This window comes from Pteropus vampyrus, unplaced genomic scaffold (genome assembly GCF_000151845.1).
Source record: "Pteropus vampyrus isolate Shadow unplaced genomic scaffold, Pvam_2.0 Scaffold197, whole genome shotgun sequence".
Taxonomy (NCBI): Eukaryota; Metazoa; Chordata; class Mammalia; order Chiroptera; family Pteropodidae; genus Pteropus; species Pteropus vampyrus.
The window spans coordinates 1,327,129-1,345,677 of NW_011888978.1; the positions used below are offsets into that span (position 1 = coordinate 1,327,129).

Below are 18,549 nucleotides of genomic sequence, written 5' to 3' on the forward strand. Positions count from 1 at the left end.
GTTTGTTGTTTTTCCTCTAGCTGAAGTTCTGTTTCCAAGACAGTCTTCTCCAGGATTTGGAGCCAAGTTCCTTTCCCTTTGAAGAGTCAGTCTCCCAGGGTGGGTGGTGGACTCTGTCCTGCATGCCTGCCTCTTCCACTGCAGCCAGTGTCCAATGTTTCCCTTCGTTTTCCTAACACTCTTTTATTCATTAATCTCAACTCACTGCTTGATTACTAATTTGACAGGTGAGATGCCATGCATCTCATATCACTTGTGGACGAAACAGACAAACATCACTGTTGGCAGAGTTCCTTTCTGGCCCTGCCTCCTTTGCTCAGCCCATCTCCCTCACTAACCTCGGCCAGATCGCTTTTCTTTTTCTTTCCGCCCCTGAGAATCCTCATGATACCTTCCCCAGGCTTCTCTCACCCACAGTTTTTATTTTCTTCTTCCTCTTAATACTGCGGATCACATCACCTGCTTCTACCACTCTCTTGAAAACTGTTTATCTTTATGTGTGGGAATGAGCAAGGAACCTTATCTTTATCTTTATGTGTGGGAATGAGCAAGGAACCTTATCTGGTGAGTTGATGCATGAACGAAGGACAGCCATGTTGGAGGGGGCACAGCTGGAGCGGTCTCTTAACTCCCGGGACAGAGACAAAACTCCTCAGGAAACGGCAGGGTGGGTTCAGTGGGCCATCGGTACCGGAGAGGCAGTGTATACAGTGCTTAGGAAATGGGGGCTTTGGAGCCAGACGGCAGGTTTGAACCCATATCCTCCATTGCCATTTATGGGCCTTGGGCAAATCCCTCCACCTCTCTGGGCACCGAGTTGCTCTCTTGCCCAGAACATTCTCTGTCCTCATGTGTGAGTGGATCCCATAGGCATTCTTGCCCACCTCGCCTGCTGCCCATCCGTCAGTGCTGCAGAGGCCCGAGTATAAAACTCACCAACAGGACCTTTGCGACCAGAGAGAGAATATACCAAGGACTGAGTCAAAAGAAAACTCTAATTACTGTCCTGCTTCTGCCACTAATACATTATGTGACCTGGGGTCTCGAGTGCCCTGGACCTTGTGTTCTTCATCTCTAAAATAAGGGTCGACCTAGGAGGCAGTGCACCATCCTGTCCAGCTACACGTTTTCTTTCATTGTTCCAATTATTTCATGTGTTTTCCTTGTCTGCCTGTTGAATTGTAAATTCTTTGAGAGCAAATATCATTTCTTATATTCTTCCTCTATATGCAAATAATTTAATGCTTTTTTTATGAAGTATAGCACGATCATGGTAAAAATTTTAAAGAATAAAATATGTACACATATATGTATGTGAATGTATATATATGTGTGTACATGTATATATATGTGTGTTCATGGGTATATACATGTGTATTTGTATGTACATTTTTTATATATATAAAAAAAGTAAAATTACCCGTAACTCCCCTATCTGGAGATAATCGCTGTCAGTCATTTCTTATGCATCTCTCAGTATCAATTTCTATGTACATATATATATTTTTTTCAAAAATGGAACAAACTACACAATGATATATAACCCATTTTCTGTACTTCACTATAGAGGATGTCTTTTTAAGTCAACAAATATTATCAAATCACCATCAGAAATATTATTCTAATTAACACTCCCGCTAATGGCCTTGAATATCTCCACACATCTCTTAAAATGTTTAACAGAGGGGCTGGTTTATACTTCATGCTGCTCATATATATTTTGTGAATGATTGATTGTTCATTAAACAAATGACCTGGAACCTTCAGAACCCAGAAAAATATCAGAAGCATTTCATGGTGCCCGTCTGCCTCCCCAGTGCCACCTTCTTCACTCTGTGATGGGTGGTACTGGGTGAGCTGGGATGGCTTGTCTTTGCAGGTGTCAGTGACATTCGAGGATGTGGCTGTGCTCTTTACGCGGGACGAGTGGAGAAAGCTGCGTCCTTCTCAGAGGAGCTTGTACCAGGATGTGATGCTGGAGAACTACGGTCACCTGGTCTCACTGGGTAAGGAAGCTTTCCTGTAGGTACAGAATTCAGAAGTGGGGATAACTCAGTACCTGCTTCCCCAGCGAAAAGCCCTGGGTCCTCAAAAACTTTAGCTGAGTTTTGCCTGATGATTGTGCAAGTTGGATCTGCATAAATAAACATGAAAACTCTTCCCCTTTATAGGTGTGGAATTGCCCGTGAGTGAGACAGTCTGCACTGTTGCACACTAGAAGCTCCCCCGTAGTTCAGGCGTCATTTCCCACTGTGACTGTTCTGTACTTGCTTGCTCACCACTCAGGGGCTCTTAGTGTTACCCCGAGTGTTCCCCTCAGATCTGGGATAGCTCATTGTGTCCAAACAAAACCAAGACTTGTTTTTTCTTTTCTTTCCTCTGTGGGCAGGATTCCCACTTTTCAAACCCAAACTGATCTCCCTGCTGCAGCAAGGCGAAGAGCCCTGGAAGGTCGAGGAAGGAAGTCGCAGAGGCTCCTGGCTGGGTGAGTGGGGGCCTGAGGTGCGGGAATCGCCGCAGGCACAGGTCTGATCAATGAGTGCACGATGTATCGTGGAGGCAGGGTGTTGGTCCAGAAAGTTTCTCCCAAGTTCTTGGTCCTCTGGAAGTGATGGAAGGGGAGACACTAAGGCCACAGACATGAGCTTCCTCTTTTTCTCTGGTAATCACTTCGCAAATGAATCTCTCAGGATCTCTTGTTCTTTCCTCGTTTCAGAAAAGGGCTACATTTTCATGTAGTCATTCAGCAAATGTGTATTTAATGAACTGCAGATAATTCATTCTTATTGGGGCTCGGGGTATGTACACGGGGTAAGAAGAAGGGAGAAAGGAAAGGATTTTAGAAAACTAGGTAGAGGCCACATTATAAAGTGCTTTGATGCAGTTCTTAGAGATGGGAACTGCAAATAGTTAAAGGATTTTAAAATGAAGAATTATCTCATCCTTGCAATTTTAGAAAAATTGGCCTGAATCAGAAAGTGTAAACGTCCTTCAGTAAAGCCACAGCTGAAGAAGCTGTAGTATGTCCCCACTCTGGCATATGGCACCATGGTCAGAAAGAGGACACTAACGGACAAAGCTCCCTCCGAAGCCCATTAAGGACTAAAGCAAGTTCTAGAGTGTTATTTTGATGTGGCACCATTTATGTTTAAAGAAAATTACATGGGCGTTTGTCTACAGGTATAATATGCATGGCAAGTACAGAGAGAAAGGGACACAGCTTAGCTGGTAACGGTAGTTACATTTAGAGTGAGATCGAGAATGAGCAGGATGAAAGAGAACTTTATTTACACATAATCTTTTAATTTTTCACAAAGAATAGTTCTTGAAGTCCTTAGTTGAACTTAACAAGAATGATCACGTTGGAAGTATTGCGGGATAGATTTAAAGTGAGGCAAAACTAGATGTGGGAAGTTTCTGGAGATTATTCTATAATGTAGACAAGACGTGACTAGGGCCTGGACAAAGGCACATGCGGTGGCATTCAGGAGGGATGAGGAGAGGCCCTTGTTAAGGGTATAGGGTGAGTTCAGTGTGGGATGGGCGTCACTTGAGATGTGAGTGAAATACGCGGGATGAGGTTGCTGGGGGACAGTTGTATAAGGTATATGGGGTGGGAACGCAAAGGAGGTTAGGGAGCCGTCAGTACAAAGATGGCATTTGAAGCCTTGAGCTGACCAGGTGGGAACGGCAAAGGACAGAATCCCTGAAAACCTCAACATGCACCAGGTGGGTTAGGAAGAATCAGGGGAAAGAAATGGGAGAGGCGGCTTTGGTGGAAGTCGGGGACAGAAAGACACAGGTCCTACCCTGGTGGAGCTCACAGTCAGATGGGAGGGCACAAGTGGTCTGAACTGTGCAACACCAGGTGGGGAATGGCTGGTGCAGTCAGGACCTCCGAGGTCAGATACACGGTGCTGCTGTGAGAAGGTCGACTGGCACGGGGTGGTGATGGCAAAGGTCCACTGAAGAAGGGTGGACCAGGACAGAGGAGCACTCCGAGGAGGAGCACTCTGGACTCAGGAAGGGCATGTGTGAAAACCCAAGCAGCCAGTGTGTGCGGACGGGGTGAGGAGATGAGCAGGGACCATCCTGCTTTGCTGGGGGCCCTGTCACAGGCGTGGTCTGTGCCTGAGAGGCCGGCGTGGCCCCTGAGGACTTGGGAGTCGCCTGGCCACAGGCCCAGGTGTATATTCTGCGGAGATGAGCCAGCATCCTGTGTGGAGACTGTTAGGTGGAAGTAGGAGGACTTGTCCAAGGCTGTCATCAGGTCTAGACGACCAGTGATGGCCTCTCAGGAAGTGGGATGGGCTGTCTCAATTCCCAAAGCCCTTGTGCCTTGGGGAGCTTTCCTTCCACTGAAAGTTGAGATTTTTGATGTAGGAATCACAGTTGTGTGTCTTTCTATCTTTGTAACTGTCATTTGAGAGACATACATTCATTTTGTGGAAACTGGTGAAGTCTACCACACAGTTACCAAATACAGCATCTGGGACCCAGTTGAGAGTGCAGGGTGTCCGTCCCGCGGTGGGTGTGGGCTGAGCCCGGATGAAAGACCAGAGAGAGGAAGGAAGAGCCTTTTCCTGCAACTGGAGCCTCTGCTCGAGAGTGAGTGTCCCCTCCTGAGTGACCGAGCATTGGCAGGATCAAACAGAAGAGAAGGTATGACAAGTCGAAAGCTGTCCAGAGAGATGCCACAGCCACCTGGCAATGGGATCTGGGTTCCCAGTGAGCCCATCTGGAGTTTGAGGTCCTCCATGCAGGAACACAGAGCAGGTGTCTGAAGGAAGTGAGGCTGAGCAAGATGTACGCTTCTCTGGATGCATGAATGTCCTCTCTTTCCTCAAAGATGACAGTCAGATGGGATGACGTGGGAGTGCTGATGTGTGTTGGTGTCCCTCCTGCACCCTAGCAAGGCCCCCATCTCAGGATGAAAGTGGCCCCGGAACAGGTCCCTTCCCCATGAGCTCGGGCCAAGGGCTTGGGAGTTCAGGGCGAACCTCAGACACTACCCCTACACCAGAACCTGAGCCTCCCTTGACCACGGTAACAGACAAGCTTATGCCCCGGGGTAGGACCCCTGCGGCCTCTAGTTGCCTCAAAACATACTTCAAAAAATTATTTTCACTGCAAAGCAATTCACAAATAGGAAAGCTAAAACAAGAAAGAAAAACAGCGTCATCCCTGGGTATGTGTTTTAAATTGAGACATGAGAGGGCATAGCTCAAAGGGTGTGTATCGCATCAGAGTCCCTTGCTTAATAAATGTGCCCAAAGTCTAATCACTGACGTTGTGCTTTTCTGGAAGGGTTGTAACAGGAATAATGTGGTTAAACCAACTTGTGCACCTCAGGAGTTTTGTTTACACCCAAATGTGGACATATTCTTGAAATCTAAAATTTAAAATCCAGGTTGATCTAAGTAAACCATTGCCTCCAATAAAAAAGTATTTTTCTTTCCTTATCGTTTCTCTTTCTGTGTTACCTCCATTCAAGAAGCCATGTGCATGCTAGTCAGCTTGCAGGGATCATGGAGGACCACATTTCCACTCACCCAGATTTGCTATGCAGAGGGTGGGCATCCTTTTCCAATTTACACAAAGGTGCCATCAAGGTTAGCAGGCTAGCGAAATCACATGCAGTGGTTTTAACAAGTGAATTCTTTCGAAGGTGCAAGTGGAGTCCAAATGTTTTGTACTTGTGATAATATGTTTGAATGAGTCTTGCTCTTGTCCCCTGCACCCCACAGCAAAGACTCCTGTGTCGGCCCTGCACCTCCCTTCCTGCCACCTGAATCCACTCTACTCGTAGCTGCCAGAATGATCTATTTAAAAGGTGAATCAGGTTATCTCACTCCCAGGCTAAAAACCTCTAGTGGCTTCCATCACATAGAGCACAATCCAGTCTCCAGAAAGACTTTCAGAGGTTACACGGTCCGGCCCTGGTACCTCTTCACTGTCACTTCCTTCTGCTCTGCTCTTTATTTGAGCACTCCACAGTTACTCTGGCCACCTTGCAGTTCGTTGGGCAGGCCACATGGGCCTCCACCTCAGGGTCTCTGCACTTGCTTTTTCCTCTCTTGGACTGTTCTTCCTGGAAGCCATGAGCCCACATGACTCACTTCCTTGTGTTGCACAGATTTCTGCTCAGATGGTACTTCCTTGAAGGCACAGCTCACTCATGTAAAACTACCTTCCATCCTCCACATTCATCCCCTCACCTTGTTTTATCTTCCATAATAATATGTATTTATTTATTATCTGTCTCTTCCCCTGAGTTGTAAACTCCCTTATGCTGGATTGTCTGTGTCATTTGTTCCCATCCCCCAGTACTAACAACAGTGCTTGGTCAGAGCAGGCCTCCAGGTAATGAATGCGAGAATGATGCGGCTGGGTCAGTGATGATGAAGACAGAGAGAAGGGAGCCAGTGTCTGAGATATTTGGGAGATAAAAGCAGCAGTACTTGGAGATGGATTATATGTGGAAGCTTAAGGGGGTAGCATTGCCAGGGATGCAGGGATGCGTGCTTAGTTTGTGGCGTGTTCTGGGATGGACAGTGATAGCATTCACTGAGATAGCAACACTGCAAGATCAGATTTGGGGGATGGTATAAATTTGATTTCTTATTTCTTGAGGGAATTCTACTTTTTGTAAAAAAAGTTTTTGAGATAATCGTAGATTCACTTGCAAATATAAGAAATCATACAGAGATCCCATTAATCTTTTACACAGTTCCAAAACTATAATGCAATGTTACAAACAAGATATTGATATTGATACAGTAAAGATACAAAAGAATTTCTTATGTCACCATAAGGATTTTTCCTGTTAACCATTTTTAGACACACCCACTTCTCTCTTGTTCTCTGTCTGTTCCCCACATCCCCTTGTCCTTAACCCTTTGTAACCACTAACCTATTTCCATAATTTTGTCATTTCAAGAATATTATGTAAATGGAATTATACAGTGTATAACCTTTTAGATTGTTATTTTTTTTTCACTCAATACAATTCTCTGGAAGTTTATCCAAGTGTTTGCCTGTATCAGTACTTAATTCCTTAATTCCTGATCACTGAATGACATGGATATACCACAGTTTATATAACCATTCACTAGTTGAAGGACATCTGGATTGTTTCCAGTTTTTGACAATTACAAATAAAGTTGCTATAAACATTCTTGTACAGGTTTTTTTGCAAAAATGAGTTTTCTTTTGTCTGTGATAAATGCCCAAGAGTGTAATTGCTGGGTGTTATGGTAGTTGCATGTTTAGTTTTTTTTTCATAGTTCATGAGATTTAGACCTATTTATTAAGAAAATATTTAATTTAGTAAACAAATTGATGCAAAAAAAAAAAACCCATACAATATCATGAGACAGTTTAAATATTCATGGTGATTATAGATTTGAATTGCAGTTCCCCTTTCAAAGATCAGGGCATCTAGACTGTTTAACCCACTACATTATTATGTTTGAATATCATGAAACTCCCCCCCAAAAGATGACATTTTAAAAAGGAAAATGATGGTTTTAAAGTGAAAGTGACTCTTCCCCTCATTTCAAAAACACAGGATTTTTCTAAAATGTCAAGTAGAAAGGGTAAGTACATAGAAAAAACACTTCACATCTTAGCAGACTTGAAAGAAATCTTTAATTATATACAGAACTAAAATAAATCCATGCAGATTTTTAAAAGTGACAACTACTTTACCTTTTTGTCTTTTTTATTAATATAAATTTCCTAATATATATAATGCTTTCAAGATACGTAACATGTAAAGCAAGATCGTTTTTATCAGTAATTTCTCTTAAAGGAGTATGGGGGGAAACTTAAGGTATAACCCTACAGAAAAGCAAAGCAAACTGTGAAGTGAGGAATAATCTTGATGTTCTCAAAGTAAAAATGTATGTCTTTAAAATAGTAAGCTGCCTAATTAATCCAGACAGCGGAGAAAGCAGGAAAGGATGAGACAGGAAATAATATCTGGGGCTAAACAGACTAACTGCTAAGATCATTTACCTTTTCTTCAGCTTCTCTTTTGACTTCTCATGAAGTATAAAGGTAATGGAAGACAACTCATTCCCAGTGCAGAGTCAGTAAATAATAAAATAGAAAAACTTATCCCTCGCTATGTTTCATTAACATTTTACCTATAAAAATGAAAATAAATGTAAGAAACAATGCTCTTCCACCTCAAATGATTTAAAGACAGTCATGGTTTAAACCAATCTCTTAACTATAAAAGTAACATTCCATTCTAAAAGAATGGTCTGAGAAGGGAGAAAGTAGATAGCTATTTTAAGCTCCACATAAATCTTTTACTCATGTAATAACCTTCAGTTACTTTTTGAGTACAGAAACATTTCCTCTTTAATCATCTAAAATCACATGCAAAAAGATGAATGAAGTATCCCCATAGCACAAATGTAGAAAAAAAGGCAGGAAAAGGACTAAATGACTTATAAGATAGGTTATGCCACTACAAACTGGAAACAAAGACTAACCTGCTCCTCTAGAAATGTGTTATAAACACATTAATAAATATCAGTGAGGTGATTAAATACTAAACGTGGTCTTATTGGCCACATAAATTAAGGTGGAAGGGGAGGCACTTGACCAAAAGTACTTAAAATAAAACTTGAATCTTTTTTCTAGAAGATTCCTTAAATCCTACTTTCAACTTTTTGCACTAATTTACACAGACCACATTACCATTTACTATGTAACGTTAAAGTTTCCAGTTAAGAAACTCAATTAAGAAACTGGTCACCAGTGAGATAAGGAGCACCGGGGCGGGGTTGGGGGGTGAGGGGTTGGGGGAGGCAGCCTGCTAGGGAGAAAACAGAGGGCAAAGACAGAAGGAGGCTGGGTCCTTTATGATGTAATTTAGCCTCTACACTGATTGTGGAACCATCTACATCCAGACTTTTTGTTGTAAAATAATTAAAAGTCTTTGTTTAGACGTAAAAAAGAAAAAAAAAAGGAAAAAGGAAGGAAGGAATTGGAAAACTTGTTTCCAATTTTTTTTTTGGGTTTCTTCGGAAAAACCTTTTTTTTTTCTTGGAACAAAAATAGTTAAAAACGTGGGTTTTATAAAGAGATTTGAATTAATATGGAGCTACATAGATACACAAAGCTCAAGTATCTGAAATTATTTCACTGCCTGTGATCTTCATCAAGATCTCAGAGTACTCAAAAGTTCTTTGACCCTTTCAACCAGACTGTCCTGTTTGTCTTCAAAGTCTTCGTTAACGTCCAGTGTTAAGATTGGCACCTCTTATAGATAATCAAAGTTAGTTTTCAGTGTTCTATGCAAGAGCCAGCTTTCAAAGTAGTTATTCATCCAGTCATTCATGTCTTGATAAATTGTCCACTCTGTTTCATTCATACAGTCAGATTCATACAAATTAGATGCAAAAAATACCTGTCACTGTACACAGATTGTTCAAAAAATAATACAGCTTTCTTCACCTCTTTGAATTTGCCATTGAGAGAGGCAAGCTGAGCTCATGTTGGACTGAGGCGGGCATATAATGGAAGGTGTAAGACCATCCTTCAGGTTTCTCATACATCACCTGAAGAAGATTCTCACCACTTTTCTGAGATGTTGTCAGTTCTTGAAATTCATCTTAAACACTTTGAACATTGCACTATCTGGCAACAAATTCAGGAACCATTTACCAATCCTCATGGACTTGTTTAAGAATATTCACTTTAAGGATATTCACAAATGTTGACTTCCCTGCAGTGATGTACCCTTCAATGGACATTTTCTTGATGCAAGTCCCCTCGAAGCTGGTCACAGGAAATGGGCAGCTTCTCTTCGGTGGGGTGGCCATTCCCTCAATTTCATGGTGGCCCCGACACGTCGGGCAGGGATGGCTGGGAAGTGGCCACAGGTGCCTGGGCTGCTGTCATCCCCAAATGTGGCCTTACCTGCAGGCTGGACTCCAGTAGGTTGTAGGCTCTCTACCAAGTCTCCTAATTTGATTTTCATGCACGGAGTCAGAGGCTGAGGGCGGGGGCGGGGGGAGGTGGTTAGGCAGGCCTATGGCAGGCGAACCGCCCAGCCTGGAAGCTACATGCCTTAGTTTTTGAAGACACAGCCAAATTGTCTTCCAGAGGGGCTGTATCATTTTACATTCCACCAGCAATGTAGCAACATCTCAGTGATCCAATTCTTGCCAACATTTTGTGTTGTCATTATTTTTTTATTTTAGCCATTCTGATAGATATATGGTCATACATGTTGTGATTTTAATTTGCATGTTCCTAAGGGCTAATGATATTGAGCATATTTCTGTGTGGCTGTTTTGCCGTCTGTATATCTTCTTGGGTGAAATGTTTGTGCACATCTTTTGTCCATTTTCTGATTGTATTGTTTGGTTTTCTATTATTGAGTTTGGGGAGTTTTTTATACGTTATTCTAGATAGTAGTCGTTTGACTGATATGGGGTTTGCAAATATTTTCTCCTAGTCTTTAGTTTCTGTTCATCCTCTTAACCATGTCTTGGGGAATAAAAGTTTTAATTTTGATAAGGTCCAGTTTAAAAATGCCTCCTTTTACAGATTATACTTTTGGTGTCAAATTCGAGAACTCTCTGCCTACCCTTTGGTCTTAAAGATTTTCTTCTCTGTTTTGTCTAAAAGTGCTACAGTCTTACATTGTACTTTTATGTCCATGACCCTTTTTGAGTTAATTTTTGTATTAAATGTAGGGTTAGGTTGAGATTCTTACTGTCTATCTGTTTCTGTCTGTCTTCTTCTTCCTTCTCCTCCCCTCCCATCCCCTCCTCTTCCCTCCCTTCCCCTCTACTCTCCTATCCTCTTTGCCTGTGGACATTCAGTTGTCCTAGCATTATTTGTGGAAGAAGCTATCTTTCCTCCACTCAATTTCTTTGCACTTTTGTCAAAAATTAATTACATGCATTTGTGAGTCTGTTTCTGGATGTTTTATTCTGTTTCACTGACCTACGTGTCTGCCTCTCCACCCTCATCATAGTGTTGATTACTGTAACTATATATAGGTCTTAATATTGGGTAGATTGATTATTCTCACTTTATTCTTTTTTACAGTTCTTTTAGCTATTCTAGTTTCTTTGCTTTTCCATATAAATTTTAGAATAATCTTGTCTATAGCTACAAAAAAACCTTGCTGAGATATTGATAGGACTTGCAGTAAACTTGTTTATTGATTTGGGGATAATTGATATCTTTACTATGCTGAATCTTCCAATCCATGAACATAGTATAACTTTTTATTTATTTCGTTCTTTAAATTCTTTCATCAGTATTTTATAGTTTTCACCATATAAGTCCTGTTTGTATTTTGTTAAATTTATATGTAAATATTTTGAGGAATTATAAATGGTATTGTAATTATAAGTTCAATGTCCACATGTTCATTGCTAGTATATGGAAATATTGGGTTTTGTATATTTATCTTATATGCTGTGACTTTTCTTAACTCTCTTATTGGTTCTAGGAAATGTTTGGTAGATTCCTTAGGATTCTCTATGTACTGTCACCTACAAATAGGGATAGTTTTATTTCTTCTTTTCTGATCTATATACCTTTTATTTCTTATCTTGCCATATTGTACTAACTAGACATGCAATACTTGCAATACTGTACGGAATAAGAGTGGTAAGAACAGACATTCTTGCTGTGTTCCTTATCTTAAGTGAACAGCATTATCTTTCACTATTAAGTGTAATGTTAGCTATAGGTTTTTGTCGGTACTCTTTATTAAGTTGATTACATGTATAACCTATTGGTTAAAAGAGATTTAAGAGATATACCAACCAAATGCAGTGGTGAACCTTGATTGTTTTCTAATTGAAAACATTTACGAGGCAATTAGAAAAATTTAAACACTGCCTGTATATAAGATGTTATCAGAGAATAGTGTTAATTTCATTGTCTGTGATATATTTTATTTTTTTGTTTTGTTTTTAAAAAGATTTATTTTTGAGAAATGCAATTGGAAATATTTATGGATGAAATGAAATGATTTTGGGATTTGCTTTAGCAGTCGATAGAGGAGGAGTGGAACTTATACGTGAAAGTGTTGGTGGTTGTTGAAGCTGGCTTTAGAGGTTCATAGTACAATTCTTTCTGCTCTCATATATGTTGAAAATTTACATGGTAGTTTTAAAAAATTAGAGTTATCAAAAACAAAATTTCTAGACCAGCATTTCATTTTTTCCACTAAGGCAAAGGATGTTCGCAAACGTGCAACACCCCCGTCATAGTGTTAGGTATAACTCCTAGCATACTAATTGTAATTCTCTCATTTCTCTGGTTCTCAAAAAAACCTTGTGAGACTGCAAATGAAAGTCTCGTTTTTATCAAGGTATAACTTTGACTCTGACTGATTATTGGATAAATTGAAGAAATATTTTAGGAAATAAGGCCTGAAAGGTTTTGGGGGTCAAAAAATACTGATTCCGCCTTCAACTCTCACCCTGTTCCTTCATCTAGTGTTGGGGAAAGTTTTTAGAAAATCTCCTGCCAACCCAGAAAATCCTTTCCAAAGGGCAGAAAGCATTGTTACTATTGAATAAGCATTAAACCAGATTGCTACCTGCATGTCAGGTAATTGCTAATGAGATTACAAGAACAGAAAAAAACATACTCTTTTTAATGTAGTTCAGGAGATACATTTATATACATGTTCTCAAGATTAATAGTAATTTATCCTCACTTAAGAGGTATGTAACACAGTTAGCTGTACATTCTTTCATATTCATCCCAGATTCACCTGGCAGTTGGGCTAACTATCTGTGCTAGTTAATTGTCTTTATCCTAAGAAGTATGTGTATGTGGGGACTTCTAGTATCATATGATAAGCAGGTAGTCACAGTTCAGAGCTAGGCACATAGGCTAAATGTCCCATGTGACAGGGAGATAGGAGCACTGTCAGTCTTGATGTTTACTTTTCAAAGGCACAGCTCTCAAGCTTTTAAGAAAAAACATTCCTGGGTGGTGATGTTCACAGAGGCTTTAAAAGATTTATATAATATCAAAGGCATAGAGGAAGGATTTACAAATACAATTTTCTCAAAGAAAAATTTCTCTAGTGTTTCTCCATTAAATAAGATACTGGCTTTAGAACTATAAAGGATATGTATTTTATCATGTTGAGGAAGTATCCCTCAATTCCTGTTTTTTTAAAACGTTTTTATTGTCACTGGTGTTGATTTTTTAAAGTCTTTCTCATTATCTCTAAATATGTTCATAATTTTCCCCCTTAGATACATACATTATAATGTACTATAGTAAGTGGCATAATAAGGAGAATGAATTTTTGGAGCTCTGTTAAGAAATAGTGTGCAGAAGAGTTAACACTGGAACTGAAACTGAGAAGTCTGCCATGTAGGAAAAGGAAGGAAAGACATTCAAGATTAGAAATAATCGCAGAAGTGAAACCCATGTTATGGAGATGATTTACAAGCCTGTGTTAGGCTTTGGATACCAGACTATATTTCCCAATTCATGCTTTTCCTCTAATCCCTTCTCTCCATTCATTCCTATAATCTCACCTTCTTTGAATGAGCTTACTCTAGTTTTGTATTCACCCAAGTCTTTAAAGCCCTCGTCTATTATTTTTATATAGTATTACTTTCTATTTTTTCCTTTTGCAAGTATATTTTAGCCAGAAAGCAAGCCCCTATTTAGATACCGATATTTATTCTTTGTACATATTTAGTCTCATCCAATTGTGTGAATCATTGGCAGTTTCTTTCCTTTTTTTCCCAGGAAGTAAGAGCAGTCCTAAAACCACAAAGTCAACTCAAACACAAGACTCATCATTTTGGGGGCTGATAAAGAAAAGACTCAAAAGAGATGAACCCTGGAACTTCTTATCAGAAAAACCCTGCACATACGAAGACAAATTAAAGAAACAGAAGGACAAAAGTTTACAAATAATTTCAATCACCCATACGAAAATCCTCCCTGTAGAAAAAAGCCATAAAAATAGTGACTTTGGCCAAAATTTCAGCCTGAAGTCAGTCTTTGTTAAACAACAGAGAGTTGCTAGAGAAAAAATACCCTCAAAATATGAAATACAAAGAAATAGCTTAGAGCAGAATTCAAATTTACTTAACCAAACAAAAATCAAGACAGCAGAGAAATGCTATAAATGTAATATATGTGAAAAAGCCTTTAATCACAGTTCATCCCTTCGTAAACATCAGAAAAACCATACTGGAGAGAGATTATTTAAATGTAAAGAATGTTTGAAAGCCTTCAGCCAAAGTTCAGCTCTTATTCAACATCAAAGAACTCATACTGGAGAGAAACCCTATATGTGTAAAGAATGTGGAAAAGCCTTCAGCCATAGTGCATCCCTTTGTAAACACCTAAGAACCCATACTGTGGAAAAATCCTATAGATGTAAAGAATGTAGTAAATCCTTCAGCAGAAGGTCTGGACTTTTTATACATCAAAAAATCCATTCTCAAGAAAATCCCCATAGATACAATCCAGGTAGGAAGGCATCCAGTTGTAGCACACCCCTTCCTGGATGTCAGAAAATGCATCTCAGAAAGAAGTCCTATTTATGCAATGAATGTGGCAACACTTTTAAGTCTAGCTCATCCCTTTGTTATCATCAGAGAATTCATACAGGGGAAAAACCTTTTAAATGTGGGGAATGTGGGAGAGCCTTCAGTCAGAGTGCCTCTCTTATTCAACATGAAAGAATTCACACTGGAGAAAAGCCCTATAGATGTAATGAATGTGGAAAAGGCTTCACATCTGTTTCACGACTTCATAGACACCAAATAATTCATACTGGAGAGAAATTGTATAATTGTAACGAATGTGGTAAAGCCTTAAGTTCCCACTCGACACTTATTATTCATGAGAGAATTCACACTGGGGAGAAACCATGCAAGTGTAAAGTGTGTGGGAAAGCCTTTCGACAGAGTTCAGCTCTCATCCAGCACCAGAGGATGCACACTGGAGAGAGACCCTATAAATGCAGTGAATGTGAGAAAACCTTCAGGTGTAACTCATCCCTTAGTAATCACCAGAGGATTCATACAGGAGAGAAACCTTATCTATGTCTGGAATGTGGGATATCTTTTGGCCAAAGTGCAGCTCTTATTCAACATCAAAGGATTCATACAGGAGAGAAACCCTTTAAATGTAATACATGTGGGAAAAGGTTTAGACAAAGCTCATCACTTATTGCACATCAACGAATTCATACTGGAGAGAAACCCTATGAATGTAATGCATGTGGGAAACTCTTCAGCCAGAGGTCATCCCTTACTAATCATTATAAAATTCACCTTGAAGAGAATCCCTTGAAAGTAAATTTGCATGTGTGAAAGCCTTAAACCAAAGCTCATCAGAGTATACATACTTGAGATTGATTTAATAAATGTAATGAGTATGAGAAAACTTTCTATTTTAATTCCTTATCAGGTATCAAATTCTAAGGATAACTTTGACTATGTAATAAATATTGGGAAAACTTTTATACCTGTCAGTCACTTTTAAATGTCCTGAGACAAATAAATCAGAACTGCAGATATTGATTGTGGCCATTTATAAGCTGAAAGGTAGGGTTTTTCTGTCTTTATACAGCATTATATGCTATATGTGATATGTAAATGTGAGAAATATCTGAGTGTAGGGATACTGGATTTCTCAACAGAAAGACAACAACTGTATAAGCTAATAGCTTATTTATTTATTTCTGTTTGCTGAAATATTTATTACAACTAACATTTTAACAGCAAACAGAATTGATCTTAAAAATATGCATTTTTACAGCAAAGGACCAAATAATAGATTAAAAACAAAAAAAACAAAAACAAAAACAAAAACAAAAAAACTGTAAACTACCTCAGTCTCTGGAGTTTGCCTTTTCCTAAACTGTTGTCAAACTTTGTGCATGGTTTTCATTAAAGAAAGAAAGAAAATTCTGTTCTTTTCCTCCTTTATTTTTCTAGTTACTTCCAAACTATACCTAGCAGTCTCTTAAAATTTTTACAATTTCTAATTTTGTTCTCAGAATTATTTTTCTTCATTGCCTCTAAGTCATATCTATTGTGGCTTTTATGTTTTTAACAACATGTTAGATAATTTAAGTAGAAAAAAGTATAGTTTGATTAGGCCATCCATTCAAGGTTAAAACTATTAATATTTTTTTATTTGGCTGCAAAAAAAAATCCTAAGCCTAAGAAATAGTTTAAAGATCCTATCACCTGTGGCAAAGTTTTGAAAAGGAATCATTTTCATGAAATAAAAGCATGTTTTCCTAATTTGAGTTTGTATAGTTTTCAGATTGCAAAGGAAAATGAAAGAAGGGGAATAATTCTAAAATGTGGAACTGGTTTACTCAGTAAATGTTTAACCCCAGGTTTGAACGAGGTACTCTCCCAGGCACCGTAAATTGTACATAAGAAACTGGGCCCTGTCTTCAGGAAGTCATGAATTAGGGGGTCAAGAGGATAAGGTTGAAGGGAATAACATCTGTGTAAGCAGAGTACAGTGTGTTAAAGCATTTCTCAAGGAAATAAATATTCTGATGATACTATGTTACAGAACATGCATGTTGTGGAGATTTACACAGGATGCGGACAGAAGGAAAGGGGCATAACCAAAGGAACTTGGAGAGACCAGAGTTAGTGCCCCAGAAACAGTGATGTCTGGCCCATTTTTGGAAGGATAATACAAATTCTCCAGAGTGAGACGATTACTTCAAAGAGAGGGAACCACATATACAGAGGTACAGATGGGTGACAGCATGGCATGTTTGTAGAACATCTATTAAGTAATGATAATAATTTGTCAAAGCTTGAGAAGGCAGAGGCCAAAAAAGTCAAAGGTTTCATTTGTCATTCTAAATAGTTTGACTTTGATTCTGAAATTTATGGAACCATTGAAAGATTTCATATGAGCGACATCGTTCTGACAATAATGTGTAAAGAATGAATTTAGGAGGTTGAAGACAGCTGAACAGACCACGTGGGCTGTTATAGTAATTTGAATGATGAGTGAACAAGGCTCTAAACTCAAGCGGGGCAGTGGAGTGAAGAATATGTGATAAATATTAATGTGGTAAATTAGATAGGGCGTGGCAATCAAATAATTGGGAGAGTTGAGTTGAGAAGAATGGTAGGCTTCTGCCTGGTTAACTGGATGTGTGGCACTGCTGTGCACTAAATAAACAATATAGAGGATGAACGAGTTTGGTTTTATACATGTTAAATGACTCATACAGATTTAGAAATTAAATGTGAGCCAGAAGACTAGAATTAGGGTTATTTAAATTTTGTTTGTTGTTCAAACCCTTGTTCCTTGAATTTGGCCGGCGGGTTGTCCGGTTTGGATTGGGAATTAAGGCATCATGGATAAAACCCAGGAAAACATCAACATGTAAGGAGTTGGTGGAAGAAAAGGATTTAAACTAACATGAAAAGGAATGGGCCCTACAGCTGGGCCCATTGATATCAGTAAGCCCCAAAGAGAAATTAGTCTGATTCTGAAATTTATGGAATAAATTTAAAGATTTTATGTGAGTGAAAATTCACCTATCAAACGGTCAGTAGTGTCAGGTGCCAGTAATACAGAGAGTAAGTTGGAATTAGTAACTAGGAAAATATGGTAAGAAATTGGTAAGAACAATTTCAGTTCAATTTCAGTGAACAGAATCCAGATTATTCTAGATTAGATTATTAATAGGAAGGTGAAAACTAGTAGTCTGTTTTAGATTATGTTTTGAGAAGTTTAAATGAAGGGAAGGAAAGAGATCTGATTTAGAAGAAAATAATTTAAGGAGTATTTCTATATTAATGATTGGATCAATATATATATATGCATGTTGAGGGTGAATTAAGAAGGGATCATTGAGTGGAACAATTTTTGTGAGATGTTTTGAGGGAATAGAGCTGGGGGGGAGGGGGCGGAGGTTCACCTTAGGCTGGAGGGAAAAGCCTATAAAAAGATGGGACTGCAAGTAAGTTTCTGTTTGATTTGGAGGTGAAGGAATATCTGCCTACTTATTGTCTGTAAAGCAGGAAAAAAATCTCATTTTTAAAAGATGTTGATTTTAGTAGCAATTTCTGTATCTTTAAGTGTTTCAAAATGTTAAATTAATGAGTTTCAACCTGAGCTTTGGAGATCTTTAGGAAATCATGGCTCTGAGTTCACTCCATATTCTTGTTTCAGTAATAAAGCTCCATGTTTATCAGTTTTATATGTTTGATATCTATTTTACTTTTTGTTTTTAAGGAAATAATTTTCTGGTGAATCGAAGTTTAAAAATTACTTAGGAAGAAAGAATGCTTTAAAAGAGTGATAAGCCTGAACAGAGACTGGAAATAAATGTAGGACTTCAGCAAATGTTCACATAAGAGGAGGCACGAGAGGACATGGTGTACTCACTGTACTATTGTTAATAGTATGTTTAAACTTTATTTTCCAATTATTTGTTACTAGTACATAGAAGCACAATTAATTTTTATATATTGACCTCACATCCACTACCCTTGCTAAATTCATTGTTTTCTAATGGCTTGTGTGTAGATT

General features: G+C 38.9%; 1 protein-coding gene and 1 pseudogene across 1 annotated transcript; one reads left to right on the forward strand and one right to left on the reverse strand.

The window, feature by feature from the left end:
- The first annotated feature begins 1,422 nt into the window (after positions 1 to 1,422).
- On the forward strand, positions 1,423 to 15,698 carry LOC105300004 (zinc finger protein 354B). The gene is made up of 3 exons (XM_023537735.1): positions 1,423 to 2,006; positions 2,390 to 2,485; positions 13,762 to 15,698. The coding sequence occupies exons 1-3, from the start codon at positions 1,973 to 1,975 to the stop codon at positions 15,339 to 15,341; spliced, it is 1,710 nt and encodes a 569-aa protein (XP_023393503.1). The 5' UTR covers positions 1,423 to 1,972; the 3' UTR covers positions 15,342 to 15,698.
- Positions 9,116 to 9,839, reverse strand: LOC105299984 (annotated as a pseudogene).
- Positions 15,699 to 18,549: the final 2,851 nt, after the last annotated feature.